At 49.2% G+C, this 20027-nt stretch overlaps 1 protein-coding gene across 1 annotated transcript in view; it reads right to left on the bottom strand.

Moving 5' to 3' along the window:
• ROS1 (ROS proto-oncogene 1, receptor tyrosine kinase) overlaps positions 1 to 20027 on the bottom strand; it is a 144532-nt gene that overhangs the window by 57909 nt on the left and 66596 nt on the right. The window contains 9 exon segments of the mRNA XM_038762676.1: positions 1623 to 1851; positions 4212 to 4462; positions 6914 to 7146; positions 9300 to 9501; positions 9795 to 9858; positions 11755 to 12017; positions 14856 to 14973; positions 17235 to 17431; positions 18326 to 18540. Coding sequence (XP_038618604.1) covers positions 1623 to 1851; positions 4212 to 4462; positions 6914 to 7146; positions 9300 to 9501; positions 9795 to 9858; positions 11755 to 12017; positions 14856 to 14973; positions 17235 to 17431; positions 18326 to 18540 — 1772 coding nt within the window.

Raw genomic sequence — 20027 nt, 5'->3', positions numbered from 1 at the left:
ACTGGAGGAGCCCAGTACAGTGCTCTAAACACAGGAAGTATCCAGTATAGTGTTTGACACACAGGAGGAGCCCAGTACAATACTCTAGGAGTTGCTTAGTACAGTGTTCTACACATAGAAAGAGCCCGGTACAGTGCACTGCACAGAGAAGGAGTCCAGTGCAGTGTTCTACACACTAGAGGAAACCAGTAGAGTGTTCTGCACACAGCAGGAGCCCAGTATAGAGCTCTGCACACAGGAGGCTCCCAATACAGTGCTTTGTAAGCAGGAAGCTACCAGTTTGGTGTTCATCACAGTATCAATTAATATTATGGAAGGGGTGGTCCCTCAGTGGCACTCCTGTCCACCAGACACCTGCCTCCCTACCCAAAATCCACTCTTTGAAAGGGGCTGGAGGTGGGGCAGCTGGTTTCTGATTCCCACCCTGAAACAGAAGCCTGAGTTTTCCAATAGGGAATCTGGGATGGGGCAGAGGGGGAAGGTTTTATTCCATAACATCCTTGCCCGGACTAGGCCAGAGAACGGGGCTCATGGCGGCAGTCGCTCTTCCCTGCTCTCTCATCCCCACAGCCCTTATATCCATATCAGCAATTTATTTATTTCTATTCATGTCTATCATCCCCTCTAGACTGTAAGCTCATCGTGGGCAGGGAATGTGTCTGTTATATTGTTATACTGTACTCTCCCAAGTGCTTAGTACAGTGCTCTGCAAAACAGCTAGTGTCCAATAAATATGATTGACTGCCTGACTGCATGCGGCTACCCTTCCCACCCTCCCTCCCTCCCCTCAAGATGGAGGGGCAGGCAGCTCCCAGCTTCCTGAGCCTTGGGTTGGAGGGCATCCTGGAAACAGATGCCAAGGAGCATCCCTGCTGGGTGACCCCTGGGAGACCGGCCTCAAGATGCAGCTCCGGACTAGGCCGGGAACTTACTGGTTCCCTCCCTAGCTTCCGGCTGATGAGGCAGCTGCTCGGGGTAGCCGTGCCCACAGACGGTCCGGCCTCAAGGTCGTCGGGTGAAAGTCGAAGCCAGAGGTCACGACAGTCCCCAACCCATGGCCTCAGCCCCCTTGCCTCAATCAATCAATCAATCAATCGTATTTATTGAGCGCTTACTATGTGCAGACCACTGTACTAAGCGCTTGGGAAGTACAAATTGGCAACACATAGAGACAGTCCCTACCCAACAGTGGGCTCACAGTCTAAAACGGGGAGACAGAGAACAGAACCAAACATACCAACAAAATAAAATAAATAGGATAGAAATGTACAAGTAAAATAAATAAATAAATAAATAAATAGAGTAATAAATATGTACAACCATATATACATATATACATGTGCTGTGGGGAAGGGAAGGAGGTAAGATGGGGGGATGGGGAGGGGGACGAGGGGGAGAGGAAGGAAGGGGCTCAGTCTGGGAAGGCCTCCTGGAGGAGGTGAGCTCTCAGTAGGGCCTCCACTTCCAGGCTCTGGTCCTAGACGCAGATGGCCCCGGGCTGCAGGGAGAGAAGCTCTCCATGGGAGAATGAGGGGGGAACAGAGAGCATGGCAGCCAGGGACCCCAGAAGTTGGAGGAGCTGGGGGTGGGGGACTCATCTTGCCTGGGAGGGGGGCCTGAACCTGGGAAGGGCTGCAGCGCTGGGCTGGAGGCCAGGATCCTCCGCCATCCGGGGGTGACCATGTGAGAGCGGGGGGTCCCGCCCCTCTTGTCGGCCTGATAAATCACCGTGCCGTCCGGCACCTCGACCGTCCAGTACAGGAACTGCTCATCCACCGTCAAGCTGCTGATCGCCTGCTCTGTGGGAACAGAGATCAGGGGCCCTAAGTCCAAGCGGATTTCTCGGGTGTCCTGTTCGGTTATCCCAGGGGGCATCCAAAGATGGGGAAGACTCCCCCGCATTCTAGCTGGGATAGTGACAGAGCCTGGAGTGGGCAGGCGGGCTGATGGGTTCATTCATTCATTCAAGGTAGGGACTGTATATGTTGCCGACTTGTACTTCCCAAGCGCTTAGTACAGTGAGAAGCAATGTGGCTCAGTGAAAAGAGCACAGGCTCTGGAGTCAGAGGTCATTGGTTCAAATCCCGGCTCTGCCACTTGTCAGCTGTGTGACTTTGGGCAAGTCACTTCACTTCTCTGGGCCTCAGTTACCTCATCTGTAAAATGGGGATTAAGACTGTGAGCCCCCCGTGGGACAACCTGATCACCTTGTAACCTCCCCAGAGCTTAGAACAGTGCTTTGCACATAGTAAGCGCTTAATAAATGCAATCATCATCATCATCACACAGTAAGCACTCAATAAATATGATTGAATGAATGAAGAGTATTTATTGAACACTTACTGTGTGCAAAGCACTGTACTAAGCACTTGGGAGAGTACAATACAGCAGTAAACAGACACATTACCTGCCCACAACAAGCTCACAATCTAGAGTCTAGATGGATATATGACAGGAGGAAAGGCTCACTGGTCAGGCCCGAGGCCATCCTCATGACCACTCCACTCCCAGGCAAGGGAAAATTCAGGCCTGCTGCTGCTCTCCATCACACTCCTGTGACAACGTTCTGCACATGGCATGTGTTTGACAAATGATATTGATGCACGTTGTAGGTACCCAGTGCAGTGCTCTGCACACAAAAGGTGCCCAGTACAGTGTTCTGCATATGACATGCATTCAATAAATGTAACTGGAACAGTGCTCTCCGCACCGCATGTGCTCAATACAATGTGCACATGGCACAAATTCAACAGAATTATGGATACAGTAGTGGTCTTCACATTTTAGGGACTCAGTACAGAGCTCTGTAATCAGTACAGTGTTCTGCACATGGTACATATTCAATAAACGTTATCGATAGACTCTACACTAAAGGTGGCCAGCACAATAGTCTTCTCACCATAGGTGCTCAATACAGCCCGTTGTTGGGTAGGGACTGTCTCTATATGTTGCTGACTTGTACTTCCCAAGCGTTTAGTACAGTGCTGTGCACACAGTAAGTGCTCAAATAAATATGATTGAATGAATGAATGAATGAATGAATACAAAGCTCTTCATACATGTTCAATAAATACTATTGCTACGATACTCTGAACCCAGTGTTGCTCAGCAGAGAGATCTATATATGATAGTTGCTCAGTATAGTGCTCTGCATTCAATAGGGTCCCAGTACAGCGCTCTGCATGCTGTATCAATCAGTGCTGGGAGTGGTGGCAATGATCCAGGCAGAGCTACTGCTAATAATAATAACAACAATGATGATAATGATGATGATAAAAATAATAATAATTGTTAAGGGTTCACTATGTGCCAAGGAGAGTACTAAGCCCTGGGATAGAGACAAGATGATTAGGTTGGCGGCTCACCATCTAAGTGGGAGGGAGAACTCTTTTGCTGATGAGGAAACTGAGGCTCAGAGAAGGTAAGTAACTTACTGAAGGTCACACAGGAGGGAAGTGGCAGAGTGAGAATTAAAACCCAGGTCCTCTGACTGCTAGGCCTGGGCTCTATCCTCTGGGCTACACTGCTTCTGCAGAACCTTGACTTACATCCCAGCATGTCCTAGCTCCAAGGAGTTTATGGATCTCAGGATTCTCTGCAAGGGCCACTTAGCCATCTGACAAGCCACTCCCCAGTTCCTTGAAGGACCCAGCTCGGTCTGGTAGCAAGTCTTCCCTAGCCACACTGCCTAGTTAGAGGTGGCTACGAGATATACTTGAGGTTGGGACTTGGCACCCGCCCTCTCACCCTCCATCCCATCCCCCTAACTGCCCTCCACCCTCCCATCCCTCCCCCAGCCCACCCTCCAGCATGGCTCAGTGGAAAGAGCCCGGGCTTTGGAGTCAGAGGTCATGGGTTCAAATCCCTGCTCCACCACTTGTCAGCTGTGTGATTTTGGGCAAGTCACTTCACTTCTCTGGGCCTCAGTGACCACATCTGTAAAATGGGGATTAAGACTGAGCTCCCCATGGGTCAACCTGATCACCTTGGAACCTCCCCAGCGCTTAAAACAGTGCTTTGCACATAGTAAGTGCTTAATAACTGCCATTATCATTATTATTATTATTATTATTATTATTAATTATTATTACTCTCCCAAGGGCCGAGTCCACCTTGTTTTCCGCCCCTCCCCAGCCACGGGTCTCTTTCAGCAGTCAATATGGGTGGCCGGAGTCTCCCTGCTCCGGCCTGGTCCTCCCCGAGTGACTCACCTCCGGCCCTCCGGCCACTGTCCGGCACCGGCCCCCTTCCAGATCAGTGGCCCAGACCTCACCCCGGCCCCGGGTGAAGTAGATCAGTGGCTGGAGAGGGTCTGAACTGTCGATGGCCAGTGTGCCGCCCAGCTCCGGGGCAGCCACGCCACATAGGCCTGGTGCAGGAGTGCCAACTGGGTGTCCCAGGATCCGGTGCTGAGTGTCCCTGGCCCTGTCATGGTAGAACATCTGGTGGCCCAGCTCTGAGGCTTCGATTCAATACAGGCGGCTGCAGAACACAGTCAGTCAGTCAATCATATTTACTGAGTGCTTAGGAGAGCACGATATAACAATATAACAGACACATTTCCTGCCCATAGTGAGCGTACAGTCTAGAGGGGGAGACAGAAGTAAATATAAATGAATAAATTAAAGGTAAGTTCATAAATTCTGGGGGGCTGGAATGCGGGGGTGAATAAAGGGAGCAAGTCAGGGTGATGCAGAAGGGAGTGGGACAAGAGGAAAGGAGGGCTGAGTCAGGGAAGGCCTCTTGGAGGAGATGTGGCTTCATTAAGGCTTTGAAGGTGGGGAAAGTAATTGCCTGTCGGATATGAAGAGGGAGGGCATTCCAGGCCAGAGGCAGGATTGCGGGTGAGAGGGCAGTGGTGAGAGAGACAAGATCGAGGTACAGTGAGTAAGTAAGTTGGTATTAGAGGGGTGAAGTTTGTGGGTTCCGTTGTGGTAGGAGAGTAGTGAGATGAGGTAGGAGGGGGCAAGGGGATGGGCTGCTTTAAAGCAGATGGTGAGGAATTTCTATTTGATGTGGAGGCGGGGCTGGGCTTTTAGACTGTAAGCCCACTGTTGGGTAGGGACTGTCTCTATATGTTGCCTACTTGTACTTCCCAAGGGCTTAGTACAGTGCTCTGCACACAGTAAGCGCTCAATAAATACGACTGATGATTGATGATGATGATGATGAGGCTGGGAGAGGCTGGGTGCTCTGGGCTGCCTGCTGGCTAGCTCTAACTCTGGGCCAGCTCTAGCCCTGAGCCAGCTCATCTCTAGGCCATCATGTGCCATTACTATCCTGCCACCACCTTTTGTCCCACATACGGAAGAGAAGCAGCGTGGCTCAGTGGAAAGAGCTCGGGCTTGGGAGTCAGAGGTCATGGGTTCTAATCCTGACTCTGCCACATGCCTGCTGTGTGACCTTGAGCAAGTCACTTAACTTCTCTGTGCCTCAGTTCCCTCATCTGTAAAATGGGGATGAAGACTGTGAGCCCCCCGTGGGACAACCTGATCACCTTGTAACCTCCCCAGTGCTTAGAGCAGTGCTTTGCACATAGTAAGTGCTTAACAAATAGCATTATTATTATTATTATGGGTATTAAGACTGTGAGCCCCTCCGTGGGATAACCTGATCACCTTGTATCTCCCCCAGCTCTTAGAACAGTGCTTTGCACATAGTAAGCGCTTAACAAATGCCATCATTATTATTATTATACGGGCAGGGAGAACTTGGGAAGCAGATTTTAATATCTGCTTGGAGTATGGACAGCCCTTGTATTTGCCCAGAGCAGTTTCAGATCAGTTATCCCACTTTCATTCATTCATTCCTTCAACTGTATTTATTGAGCGCTTATTTTGTCCTTGCAACATCCCCATGAGGCATGGAAAGGCAGATAATATTCTTCCTATTTTATAGATGAAGAGGCTGAAGCCCAGAGAGGTCAAGGGACTTGTCCGAGGTCACACAGCAGACCAGCGGCAGAGTCAGTACTAGAATCTAGGTCTCTTGATTCCCAGACTCATGTTCTTTTCATGGAGCAGTTCTGCCTTCCTCAGACCCCATGGGGTTTGGAACAATCACCACCATCTCTTGTCCAGCACTGATTAGTTCACTTATGTCCCACTCTTGGAGTTAGAGGCACACAGCTGCTCCCATGACTTTTTATGGTATTTATTATTATTATTAGAAGTAATAATAATAATGGTATTTGTTAAACGCTTATTATGTTTCAGGCACTGTACTAAGCGCTGGGGTAGATACAAGGTAATCAGGTTGGACACAGTCTCTGTCCCACATGGGGCTCACAGTCTCAAGCCCCATTTTACAGATGAGGTAACTGTGGCACAGAGAAGTTAAGTGACTTGCCCAAGGTCACACAGCAGACAAATGGCAGAGCCGGGATTAGAACCCATGGCCTCCTGAATCCTAGGCCCGTGCTCTATTAAGCGCTTACTATGTGCCAGGAATTACATTATGTATTGGGGTAGATACGAGATAACCAGAGTGGACACAGTCTATGCCCCAAATGGGGCTTTTGGTCTTAATCTCTATTTTACAGATGAGGGAACTAAGGCCCAAAGAAGTTAAATGACTTGCCCAAGGTCATGGAGCAGACAAGTGGCAGAGCCAGGATTAGAACCCAGGTCCTTCTGACCCCCAGACCTGTGCTCTATCCATTTAGACTCTACTTCTTTTCGAGCTTTTTTGAGCTGAGAACCTTAGCTGCTATCTTAGAAAGCATTTTGCATAATGTTGACCCCACTCCCAGGAACCAGATTTTTCATGAAAGCATGCGAAGGCACTCCAGCGCTTAGTACAGTGCCTGGCACATAGTAAGCGCTTAATAAATATCATCATCATCATCATCATCATTATTGTTATTATCTTAAAGATCTACAAGCCTCCAAAGTCTCTGCCTCTTATCACAAACTCTCAAGGTCCTTGACCCACCTGAGGAAAGGATAAACGGAGAAAGAAACCAGAGTTGAATTCTTGGAGCCGAGTCGAATCTCCAAATCTCTAGGCGATTTCACCCTGCCTTCGAGATCGATGGCCCATATCTGAGTTTCATTCCGGATCGTTTTCTGAGCCAGAAAGAGATGCCGAGAGATCCAGTCCACTGCCAGAGCCGTGGTGTCATGGACCAGGGCACCCTCGAAGAGCGTCATGGAAAGAAGGAAAGGAGTTATGTCTACCAACTTTCCCAAGCAACCAGTACAATGCTCTACACTCGATAAGTGCTCAATTAAATACCATTGGTTAGTTGATTGATTGATTGTACACTCATACCGGGGTCTGCCCTGCACCCAGTAAATGCTCAATAAATGTCACTGATAGATGGATTAATTGATTGATTACACAGGTCCAAGTGTGCACCAGTAACTGAGTCCAGTGAGTGCTCAATAAATATTTGTTGGTTTGTTTGTTTTACAGAATTTACTAAGCACTTACTATGTGCTAGGCACTGTACGAAGCGCTGGGACAGATACGAGGTTAACAGGTTAGAACCCTGTCCTGCATGGGGCTCCCAGTCTTAATCCCCGTGTTACAGATGAGGTAACTGAAGAATGGAGAAGTGAAATGACTTGCTCAAGATCACACAGCGGGCCAACGACCCTGCTGGGATTAAAACCAGGATCCTTCTGTCTCCCAGGCCTGTGCTCTTCTCAGTAAGCACCATTCACTGATTGCAAGTATATCAAAGTAGTGACCACTGAGCTAGCCCTTTTATTGAAAGACCTCTCACCACGCTGACCACCCTCCACCTTGCCACAGAGGACCTCCAGAACTCACACCCACCTAAGAGAGAATAACGATCCCTATGAGGAGCAGGTCACTGGACAATACAAGAAGACCACTCATCCCCTGCAGCTGGCTCCCCTGGAGTGTCCTTCCCCCCTGCTCCTCCCTTTTGACTATAAGCTCCTTGTGGGCAGGGAAAGTGTCTACCAATTCTGTTATAGCGTGCTCTCCCAGGAGCTAATTACAGTGCTCTGCACTCAGTAAGTGCTCAATAAATACCACTGATGAGAAGCAGCGTAGCTCAGTGGAAAGAGCCCGGGCTTTGGAGTCAGAGGTCATGGATTTAAATCCCGGCTCCATCTACTGTCAGCTGTGTGACTTTGGGTGAGTCACTTAACTTCTCTGTACCTCAGTTACCTAATCTGTAAAATGGGAATTAAAACTGTGAGCGCCCCCCCCCCCCCCCGCCGCCCCCGTGGGACAACCTGATCACCTTGTAACCTCCCCAGCACTTAGAACCGTACTTTGCACATAGTAAGTGCTTAACAAATACTATTATTATTATTATTATTGATTGGTCACCATTTCCAAGCAGAAAGTCACAACCCAGCCCGCACACATCACTTCTCTAATGCCAACCTTCTCGCTATATCTCCATCTTGTCTATCTAGCTGCCAACCTCTCGCCCACGGCCTGCCTCTGGCCTGGAACACCCTCCCTCCTCATAGCCTACAAACAATTGCTCTCCCCCCATTCAAAGCCTTACTGAAGGCACATCTCCTTCAAGAGGTCTTCTCCGACTAAGCCTTCCTTTCCTCTTCTCCCATTCCCTTCTACATCACCTTGACTTGCTTCCTTTATTCATCTCTCCTCTCAGCCCCCCAGCATTTGTGGCTTTAATTCTATTTGTTCTATTTTGACACCTGTCTACATGTTTTGTTTTGTTGTCTGTCTCCCCCTTCTAGACTGTGAGCCCGTTGTTGGGTAGGGACCGTCTCTACATGTTGCCGACTTGTACTTCCCAAGTGCTTAGTACAATGCTCTGCACACAGTAAGCACTCAATACATAAGATTGAATGAATTGAATGAATGAATGAATTTATGATATTTTTTTCTGCCTCCCCCTCCAGACTGTACGCTCACTGTGGGCAGGGAATGTTTCTGTTATATTGTTACATTGTACTCTCCCAAGCACTTAGTACAGTGCTCTGCACATAGAAAGTGCTTAATAAATACAACTGACTGACTGACTCTGCCTCCCCATCACTGCCTGGCCCAGACCATCAGATTCCCGAGCACCACCTTCCTGTTTCCAGGTGCGTAGTGGAAAGAGCACGGGCTTGGGAGTCAGAGGTTGTGGGTTTTAATCCCAGCTCTGCCACTTGTCTGCTGTGTGACCTTGAGCAAGCTACTTAACTTCTTTGTGCCTCAGTTACCTCATCTGTCAAATGGGGATTAAGACTGTGAGCCCCACATGGGACAACTTTATTACCTTGTATCTACCCCAGCGCTTAGAACAGTGCTTGGCACATAGTAAGCGCTTAACAAATACCATCATTATTATTATCATTACCTCTGACGTGGCATTGTTGTGCACATGTAGCAGGAGAAGGGACTCCCCACAGGTCACAAAAACCATCTCATTGTCTGTAAGGTAACCCGCGGTCCCGATGGCTCCTCTCACCCGCACGGACCACACGGTTCGGTTCTGGTCAGTGTCCAGCTGAGCCAACTGGTCGCCATGCACTGTGACAAGATGTGGAACCAGGTGGGTCTCTGTAGAGGAGGGAGAGAGAAGCCCATATACATTACCTGGGAGCTTCAACCAGTCCTGGTCAGATGAGGGACTGTCCCCACGGCCCCTGGACCCGTGCAGAAGCATCTACCATGTTTTTAAACTGGACTCCCGGCTCCTCAGCCCTGTCCCACCAACCCCCAAACCTCTCTGTTCCAGTCCTGAGACCCTGGCCGCACCTCCCGCTCCCAGCCCTGGTGTGGCCCTGGCACCGGCCCGCTCCCAAACCCATCCTCCGGCAGGCCCCGGGCAAGTTGTGGGACAAGGTGAATACCTGATGTGTTGAATTCTGCCATTTCAGAAAACGGGCCAGGGCCCACACAGGTGAACGCCCGCACCTGGGAGATAGAACAGGACAGGCGGGTGAGGGAGACTGCCCTCCTCCCTAGGAAATTTGACTCCAGGGCTGCAGCCCAGAAAGGCCTGATTTTTCAGTCCCACTGAGCCAGGCTTGACTGATGGTAAAATTTGGGGGCCGGCCTGCCCGAAAGAGGGGATTAAGATATCTGCTTGTGCCAGGTGGCCCTATCGAGGCTGCCTTCATCACAGTGTGTTCGGGCAGAACCTGTGGAGTGAGAGGTCAGATTTATGACAGCCACTCTCTCCTGAGCATTCAGCAGGAGACAGAACCAAAAGCAAGCAGAGTGCTTTTTTTATGGCACTTTACTAATTGCTGGGGCAGATACAAGTTAATCAGGTAAGCTCATCTCTAGACTGCAAGCTCATCTCTAGACTGTAAGCTCATTGTGGGCAGGGGTGTCTGTTTATTGTTATATTGCACTCTCCCAAGCACTTAGTACAGTGCTCTGCATAAAGTAAGCACTCAATAAATACAATTGAATGAGTATAGTCCCTGTCCCACCCGGGGCTCATAGCCTCAATCTCCATTTTACAGAGGAGGGAACTGAGGCACAGAGAAGTGAAGTGACTTGCCCAAAGTCACACAGCAGACAGTTGGTGAAGCTGGGATTAGAATCCAGATCCTTATGACTCGTAGGCCCATGCTCTATCCACTAGGCCATGCCACTTCTCTTGCCACACTACTTCTCTTAATAACATTAATACCACTTCTTTCCTTAAATCTTTTCTTGGGTAAAGTAGTGAATAATGACAATTACATTTTTTGTTTAGTGCTTACTATGCACCAAGCACTGGGGTAGTTATAAGATAATCAGGTCAGACATGGTCCCTGTCCCTCATAGGTCTCAGAGCCTATGTAGGAAAATTTAATCCCCAACCTACAGATGAGGAAACTGAGGCACAGATAAGTGAAGTGATTTGCTCAAGGTCACACAGATGACAAGTGGTGGAACCAGGATTCGAACCCAGATCTTTCTGACTTTCAGGCCCGAGTTCTATCCACTAGGCCACATGCTTTATGAGGAGCCCAGCTTTGTCTTCCAGCCCCTGGCAGGTAGCCCGACAGTGGGCAGGAGAAGGGAGCTGGCTGTGGAGAGGGAAGGGTGGGATGGGGCTGTGGCGGGGCATAGCCCAATGCCCCCACCCAACCAGGTTTGCTGTGTATTGGCTCAGACCCAGCTTTAAGCCTTAGGCCCCCATCGCCCGCCAGCTGAGCTCACGTGAGCCATTAACCTCTCCCACTGACGGAGCCCCCAGAATCCACCTCCAAAGTCACCAGTACAGACCCCAGAGTCACCGGGAAAGTGGACCGCACAACCCCCCAGCTATCTGTTTGGGGAAAGGGCACAGGTGCTCTTCTGTGCATTGACATGCAAGAGGTCTTTAGGGTTTCCCTCAAATTCCCTCCAGTGACAGCACAAACTGGGTCAGGAGGAACCCAAGCTCCTCACAGACTGAGCAAAGTCAACGGCCGAGTAGCCGGACGGGCTCAAAAAGTTTATTGTGGGTGGCCTGTGGTTGGCACCACCTCAGTACCGGCCCCCGGCCTGTGGCAGTTCAGCTCTGGCTTCACTCCAGAATGAAACGGGAGATGGTCAGATCTTATTCCAGCAAGGAGACAAACCGAAATTCCTCAGAGACCAAAAATCACTGCCTCGAATTGGGGTCCAGAGAGACCCTTTGACCTCCCCTTCCATCGGGTGTAGGACCCGGGGTCACCCCTGTCTTAAAGTCCTGTGGGACTCAAACCCTCGCTGCCTCCCTGCTGCCCGGCCTCTGGTTCCACTGGTTGGCACAAGCCAGAGTTGGGGTGGTTGTGGAAGTTGCTTCCTGGGCTGGGGGCCGGATAAGATACCTTCCCCTTCTCCTCTCACCTGGAAACGGATGATGTGCCCGGGACCAACGTCCTCCAGCCTGAAGGTTATCTCCGGGGAGCTGACGTTGGCCACAACCCAGCTTCCTGCTGTCTGGTTGGCATCCTTTGGGCCGGACAGTTGGTAGAAAATTTCAAAGCTTTCCAAAGCACCGTTGTCATGCCTCGGCCTGTCCCACCTGAATTCCAGCCCGGCCTCCTTCAAGTGTTTGGCTCCACGACCAGGGACTGTGAATATCCTGGGGTTTTCAGGTGCGGATGGCACTGGATCACAGAGCAGAGAGGACCATCTGAGAGGATGGGTTGGGGGGCAGGGCCATGGAGGGTGTGGGGGGATGAGTTTCCCAAGGGTCTCTCCGGCTGGCTTTTTTAGTGGTATTTTTTAAGTGCTTACTATGTTTCAAACACTGCTCTGAGCACTTGGGTAGGTACAAGTTAATTAGGTTGGACACAGTCCCTCTCCCGCATGTGACTCACGGTCTAAGTAGGAGGGGGAACAGGTATCCCCATTTTACAGTTGAGGAAACTGATGTGTTGAGAAAACTGAGGCACAGAGAAGTTAAGCGACTTTACCAAGGTCACACAGCAAGCATATGACAGAGCTGGGATTAGAATCCAGGTCCTCCTGGGTCCCAGGCCTGTGCTCTCTCCAAAGTAGTGTGGCTCAGTGGAAAGAGCATGGGCTTTGGAGTCAGAGGTCATGGGTTCAAATCCTGACTCCACCAGTTGTCAGCTGTGTGACTTTGAGCAAGTCACTTAACTTCTCTGTGCCTCAGTTACCTCATCTGTGAAATAGGGATTAAGACTGGGAGCCCCTCGTGGGACAACCTGATCACCTTGAAACCTCCCCAGCTCTTAGAACAGTGCTTTGCACATAGTAAGTGCTTAATAAATGCCATTATTGTTATTATTATTAAGCCATGTTGTTTTTCAATAGATACAATTGATTGATTGATTGATTGATCCAACAGACCACCACTCTCCCCCTCTTCAAAGCCCTGCCAAAATCACCTCTCCTCCAGAATGCCTTCCCTCAGCAATGTCTTGTCTTCTGACTTTGTATATCCTGCAAACAGGAGGGAGGTCTCAGGCCCCTGATTTCTCCAGTAGAGAGTTTCCAATTTTCTTTTGGGCCGTTTTGGGGTGGAGGTGAGGGGGTCATCCAAGGGGTTATCTTTGGGAACTGAGAAATCCCATAGACTGTGGATCAGGAGTCAGAGCACCCCACCGGCTCCCAGCTCTCCACCCCAGATGTCATCCCCAGAGGCTGCAGCAGGCAAGGCTGAGCTTGAACTGGGATTTTTCTGGAAGTCTGATGAGGGCAGAGTTATGCCCATATCACATATCCTGGGTGGCACGGCCCCAAGTCTCCCATCAAACTTCCCAGACACGTTGTCGCTTGGGTGAAGGGAGGGTGTCTCCTCCCTCCCCCTCAAAAAAACTCTTCATCCTTCCTCTGGGCTGCCATACCCATTAGCATTCCACTCCCTGAGTTTCCAAATGTCAAATCAACACCCAAATCCAGGACCCTTATCCAAAAAGGGAGGAGCCCAGAGCAATCTAACCCTGATCGATCCCCTCCTCCAGAAACATCATACTCTTGAGCTTAGGGTCACTTACATGATCTCAATTTACTTAGCCAGTTCATCAACTGATAGATCGAGAGTATTTAGTGAGCACTTACTCTGTGCAGAGCACTTGGCAGAGTGCAGTAGAGTTAATAGACATGGTCTCTACCGTCAAAGAGGTTACAGATGAGTGAAAGAAACAGACACTAAAATATATTATGGGAAGGGGAAAAAAATGGACTATAAAGATAACATGGCTTAGTGGATAGAGCACAGGTCTGGGCGTCAGAAGGTCACGGGTTCTAAAACCACCTCCACCACATGTCTTCTGTGTGACCTTGGGCAAGTCACTTCATTTCTCTGGGCCTCAGTTACCTCATCTATAAAATGAGGATTAAGAGTGAGAGCCCTAAGTGGGTCAGGGACTGTGCTCAACCTGATTACCTTTTACCTAACCCATAGTAAGCGTTTAATAAGAACCACTATTATTATTTTTTTATTATTAATTATTACATGTTCAGAAGTGCAACAGGGGAGAGTTTAGGTAGCACAGAAGGACCAAGTAGCAGTTGTGGGGATATAAGAAAAGTGAAGGAGAGACATTAATTAGGGAAGGCACCCTGGAGGAGAGGTGATTTTGGTAGGAGTTTAAAGATTGGAAGAGTGGTGGCCTGTTGGATCAATCAATCAATCATATTTAATGAGTGCTTACTGGGTGCAGAGCTCTGTACTAAGCACCTGGGAGAGTACACTATAACAGGGTTGGTAGACACGTTCCCTGCCCACAAGGAGCTTACAGTCTTGAGGAAACGTGAAGGGGGAAGGAATTCCAGGCCGAAGGGAGGGTGTGAACAAGAGAGACAAGAATGAGGCACATTAATATCTATTCTCTCCCACTAGATTGGAAAATCTTTGAGGGCAGAAACGATGCCTTTTCACTTCTACCGTAATAATAATAATAATAATAATGGCATTTATTAAGCGCTTACTATGTGTAAAGCACTGTTCTAAGTGCTGGGGAGGTTACAAGGTGATCTGGTTGTCCCCGGGGGTGCTCACGGTCTTAATCCTCATTTTTACAGATGAGGGAACTGAGGCACAGAGAAGTGAAGTGATTTGCCCAAAGTCACACAGAGGACAATTGGCAGAGCCGGGATTTGAACCCACGACCTCTGACTCCAAAGCCCGGGCTCTTTCCACTGAGCCACGCTGCTTCCTTCCTTACTCTCCCTAGTGCTTAAAGCAGTGGCACCTGGCACTCAGTACAGTAGTACAGCATTCTACGAATAGTTTATCTAGTTGTGTGAACTTGACGCAGACACCAGTGAGGTCACCTCTGTGTGTGCATGTCTGTGTGTGTGTGTGTGTTTAAGTGTGCCTCTTCCTCTCTCTGACAAGGCCAATGCAGGATCCACAGTCCCAGCTGTACTTTGAACTGACAAAAACCGTCTTACTTTGTGTTACCATGTCTTATACCGTACCCAGCGGGCAGCCAGAACAGAGCCAGTGACAGAGATGCGGGAGGCGCCGGTACCTGACTGAGGAGCTCTGAGGGTGACGGTCATCTGGGGACCCTTTCCCCAATAGGAGTATGGGGTGACGGAGAGGAGAAAGGGGCTGTAGGGCGCCAGGCCTTCCAAGATGAGCACCGGCTCCCTCAAGGGCGGGGTACAGCTCTCCCCGGCTGAACCCTGAAAAGGAGCGAAAAGCATTCCTTCTTAGGCCAAGAGGTGCAACCACAAAGCTGAAACCTAAGGAGAAAAAAGCAGTGCCAGGCCCTGCAGGAACAAATGAAACGCATTCTCCCTTGACATCCAACACCGGGGACAACCCACTCTCTCCCAACATGGCAAAAGTGGGGACTGATGAGAGAGAAGAGGGAGCCCCCAGTCAATCATTTAATGGTATTTATTGAGTGCTTACTGTGTTCAGAGCACTATATTAAGCACTTGGGCAAGTACAATATAAGAATCAGTAGACACGTTCCCTGCCCACAGTGAGCTTATAGTCTAGAGGGGGGAAATTTGGATTTGGGGGGGCAGTGAGGGTAAGCTCAGAGGCCTACTGAGAGTTCACCTCCTCCAGGAGGCCTTCCCAGACTGAGACCCCTCCTTCCTCTTCCCCTCCTCCCCCTCCCCATCCCCTTGCCTTACCTCCTTCCCCACCCCACAGCACCTGTATATATGTATATATGTTTGTACGTATTTGTTACTCTATTTATTTCTTTGTACAGATTTATTCTATTTATTTTATTTTGTTAATATGTTTTGTTTTGTTGTCTGTCTCCCCCTTCTAGACTGTGAACCCGCTGTTGGGTAGGGACCATCTCTATATGTTGCCAACTTGTACGTCCCAAGTGCTTAGTCCAGTGCTCTGCACACAGTAAGTGCTCAATAAATACGATTGAATGAATGAATGAATGAAAGCATGATAGGCCATAGCTCTGACTGGCTAAAGGAATATTCCCTTCTGTGCCGTTCTTGTACTCAGATTTGCTCCCTTTATTCACCCCTCCCTCAGCCCCACAGAATTTATGTACCAATCTGTAATATATTTATTTCTATTAATGTTGGCTTCCCCCTCTAGACTGTAGGCTTGTTGTGGGCAGGGAACTTGTCTACCCGTTCTGCTAGACTGTGTACGGTGTTCTGCACACAGTAAGCATTCAATAAATATGATCGATTGATTGATCTTTGGGGCAAACAGAGCAAGGAGTGGGCAGAGTAATAATAATTATGGCATTTGTTAAGCGCTTACTATGTGCAAAGCGCTGGAATAATGATCGATCGATTGATCTTTGGGGCAAACAGAGCAAGGTGTGGGCAGAGTAATAATAATTATGGTATTTGTTAAGTGCTTACTATGTGCAAAGCACTGCTGTAAGCTCTGGAATAATGATAGCATTTATTAAGCACTTACTGTGTGCAAAGCACCATTCTAAGTACTGGGGAGGTTACAAGATAATCAGGTTATCCCACAGGGGGCTCCCAGTCTTCAACCCCATTTTATAGATGAGGGAACTGAGGCTCAGAGAAGTGAAGTGACTTGTCCAAAGTCACACAGCTGGCAATTGGCAGAGCAGGGATTTGAACCTCTGACCTCGGGCTCCAAAGCCCGGGCTCTTTCCACTAAGCCACGCTGTGTAAACTCTGATGGGCATCTCTGCACCCAGCAAGCTCACAATAAGTACCATTGATTGACAGACATGAGCAAAGGCACTGCCCAGACTGGAGGCCATGCCAGATGGCAGAAGATTGCTTTTCACAGCTCTACCTGGCTGTCATGGGCACAAATAGGGCGCAGTGGCCATTCTGGAGGTTGGAGGAAAGTCCTGAATAGGAAGGAGCTTTGGTCCGTGGACCCCTTAGAAGCTGGGATTCTGTGGAGGGCTTAACAGCCTCAGTCAGTCAGTTGCATTTATTGAGCACTTGCTGTGTGCAGAGCACTGTACTAAGCATCCTCCTCTGGACCGCAAAAAACTCCCCTGCCCCATAAATGCCTGGAAGGCAGGGACTACTACTATTTCACCGCAAATCCCCAGGGACTTTGCTCAGCCCCCTGAACCTGAAGAGAGTTAGGCAGAGTGACAACAGGCTGGTAATAATAATAATGATGATGATAATGGTATTTGTTAAGTGCTTGCTATGTGCCAAGCACTGTTCTAAGCACTGGGGTAGATACAAGGTAATCATGTTGTCCCACATTGGGCTCACAGTCTTAATCCTTATTTTACAGATGAGGCAACTGAGGCACAGAGAAGTTAAGCGGCTTGCCAAAGGTCACACAGCTGCTAAGTGGCAGCGCCGGGATTAGAACCCCGACCTCTGGCTCCAAAACCTGTGCTCTTTCCCCTAAACCACACTGCTTCTTGTCAGTCTGGTAGACTGACTGGCTGAGAAACTGACTGATGGACCAGAGCGTGAAACAGGAACCGTTTTCCATTACATACCTTGGGGGAAGCTCCAAGCTCCACGCAGTAGAAAATGGCACCCCATCCTAGAGGCGGTGGGGGGCTCCACAGGACCCGAAAGCTGGAAGCATTCCCATCGATCCGAAATGAGGATGCCGGAACAGAGGTGGGGATGACCTCTGGCCTGGAGGAAGTGTTTCCTGTGGTTCGGGAGGAGACAGGGGAAGCCGAGAGACCGGGAAACGGGGAGATAGGGAAAGAGAAAAAGGAGAAGTTGGGAGGAGAGAGGGAGAAGGAGGAGAGGGAGTAGAGGGGAAAGAAGACAAATAGTGATTGCTGTGATTAGCTTTTTTTTTAATGGTATTTGTTAAGTGCTTACAATGTGCCAGGCACTATACTAAGCGCTGGGGTATCTATATGGTAACCAGATTGGAACAGTCTGGCATTTGTTAAGTGCTTACCATGTTCCAGGCACTGTGCTAAGCCCTGGGGTAGAAACAAGCAAATCAGGGTGGACACAGTCCCTGTCCCATGGTGGGGCTCACAATCTCAATCCCCATTTTGCAGATGAGGAATTGAGGCACAGAGAAGTGACGTGACTTGCCTAAGCCCACACGGCAGGCAAGTTATGGAGCTGGGAGAGAACCCATGATCTTCTGACTCCCGTCCCATGCTGTAACCACTGCGCCATGAGGTTCACTGTCTTAATCCCCACTATACAGATTGCATAACTGAGGCCCAGAGCAGTTAAATGACTTGCCCAAGGTCATACAGCAGACAAGTGGCAGAGTCAGGATTAGAACCCAGGTCCTCCTGACTTCCAGGCTGACGCTCTATCCACTAGGCCATGCTGCTTCTCCCCTATCGGGAGAGATTATTAATCACCCAGGGACCGATTGGAAATACAGTACCACTCTCGTTGGACTTCTTGGAGCACTGGCTTAGGTGGTTTGGAGTCAGCAATCTAAATTTGGAGGGTCGCCCTCTTTCCTTAGAAACCAGCGGTCAAGAATAGCAGCCGGACAGCAGGCTCTCGCTGGGAGTGGGGAGGAGCAGAGACGGGTGGGGAGGGGCAAGGAGGTAGAATGAAATACCTGGCAGAGGTCTGAGGGACTGGTGGACCAGAGTCAACCGGGCAAACTCGGCTGGCTCTGACACGGGGACGGCGGTGTTCTGGGCGACTTCCTGGGAGGTGAGGAACCCCAGGCCGTCGATCCAGAAGAGCCGTCCGCTATAGTAGGTGAGCGCGGGCTGGGAGACGGCCGAGAGACTCCACGCTGCAAATTCGGTCACGTTGGCCCCTTCCACCCTGGGAAGACCCCAACAGCGAGCTCGTTGTGGGCAGGGAATGTGTCTGTTTACCGGTGTATTGTACTTTCCCCAGTGATCAGTCCAGTGCTCTGCACACAGTAAGTGCTCAATAAATAGGATTGAATGAATGAATATTTATTGAGCGCTTACTATGTGCAGAGCACTGGACTAAACACTTGGGAGAATACCATACAATATGGTTGGTTATCGTGATCCCAGCCCACAAGGAACTTACATACCACAGAACTAGACCGGTCCTCAATACTGCCCGGGCACCGGGGATATAGGAGGAATTTTTCTGAATCCAATGGCTCCCCGGCTTCCTCAGGGAAAAATACTGCTCTTTAGCTGTACCCGTTCAAAGTGCCTAGCCCAGCCCCATGGGCTGAAAGACACCAATCAGTTCACAATATTAACCTATGACCACCACTAGCAAGGGCTCAGCTCACTCCTAGCCCCTGGGGCAGAGGCAGACAAGCTGATGGCAAGGGCGGGGCAAGCGCTTAGTACAGTGCTCTGCACACAGTAAGTGCTCAATAAATACAATTGAATGAATGAAGAGGCAGAGGACAACTGGTAGAAGCAGATAAACGGAAAAGTCACAAGGGAATGAAGAGAAATGTAAAGTCCTAGTTTACAGAAAGCAGGGAGCTGGAATCTGTGTGTGGTACTATGGGAAGGTCTCCTGGAGGAAGTGCGTTTTAAGTAGCTTTATTTATTATCATTATTATTATGGTATTTGTTAAGCACTTACTATGTGCCAAACACTGTTCTAAGTGCTGGGGTACATGCAAGGTAATCAAGTTGCCCCACATGGGGCTCACAGTCTAAATCCCCATTTTGCAGATGAAGTAACTGAAGCACAGAGAAGTGAAGTGGCTTGCCCAAGGTCACACAGCAGACAGGTGGCAGAGCCGGGATTAGAACCCATATCCAGCAGTGGGACTGTTTCCTCAGCTCTTTTTCCGTCCTGTGAGAGAGTGACCGGCCAGCACACTCACAAGTTGTCCAGCCTCACCCGCGGGGGTCCGCAGCCAAGTTGTGGGCCAAGTAAATCGTCACTCTTTGTGAGTTCTTGGAGGGCCTCGGTCGTTCCATGGGTGACGGAAATAGCGTGGGCTACTGGAAAGTGCACAGGCCCGGAAGTCAGAGAACCTGGTTCTAATCCCGGCTATATACCTGTATATATGTTTGTATGTATTTATTACTCTATTTATTTATTTATTTATTTTATTTGTACAGATTTATTCTATGTATTTTATTTTGTTAATATGTTTTGTTTTGTTCTCTGTCTCCCCCTTCTAGACTGTGAGCCCACTGTTGGGTAGGGACCGTCTCTATATGTTGCCAACTTGTACTTCCCAAGCGCTTAGTACAGTGCTCTGCACACAGTAAGCGCTCAATAAATACAACTGAATAAATGAATGTCATGTATTAATAATAATAATAATAATAATAACAATAATTGTAGTATTTGTTAAGGGC

The sequence above is a fragment of the Tachyglossus aculeatus genome, chromosome 2 (assembly GCF_015852505.1).
Source record: "Tachyglossus aculeatus isolate mTacAcu1 chromosome 2, mTacAcu1.pri, whole genome shotgun sequence".
NCBI classification, from domain to species: domain Eukaryota; kingdom Metazoa; phylum Chordata; class Mammalia; order Monotremata; family Tachyglossidae; genus Tachyglossus; species Tachyglossus aculeatus.
This window is presented reverse-complemented; position numbering and strand designations above follow the sequence as displayed.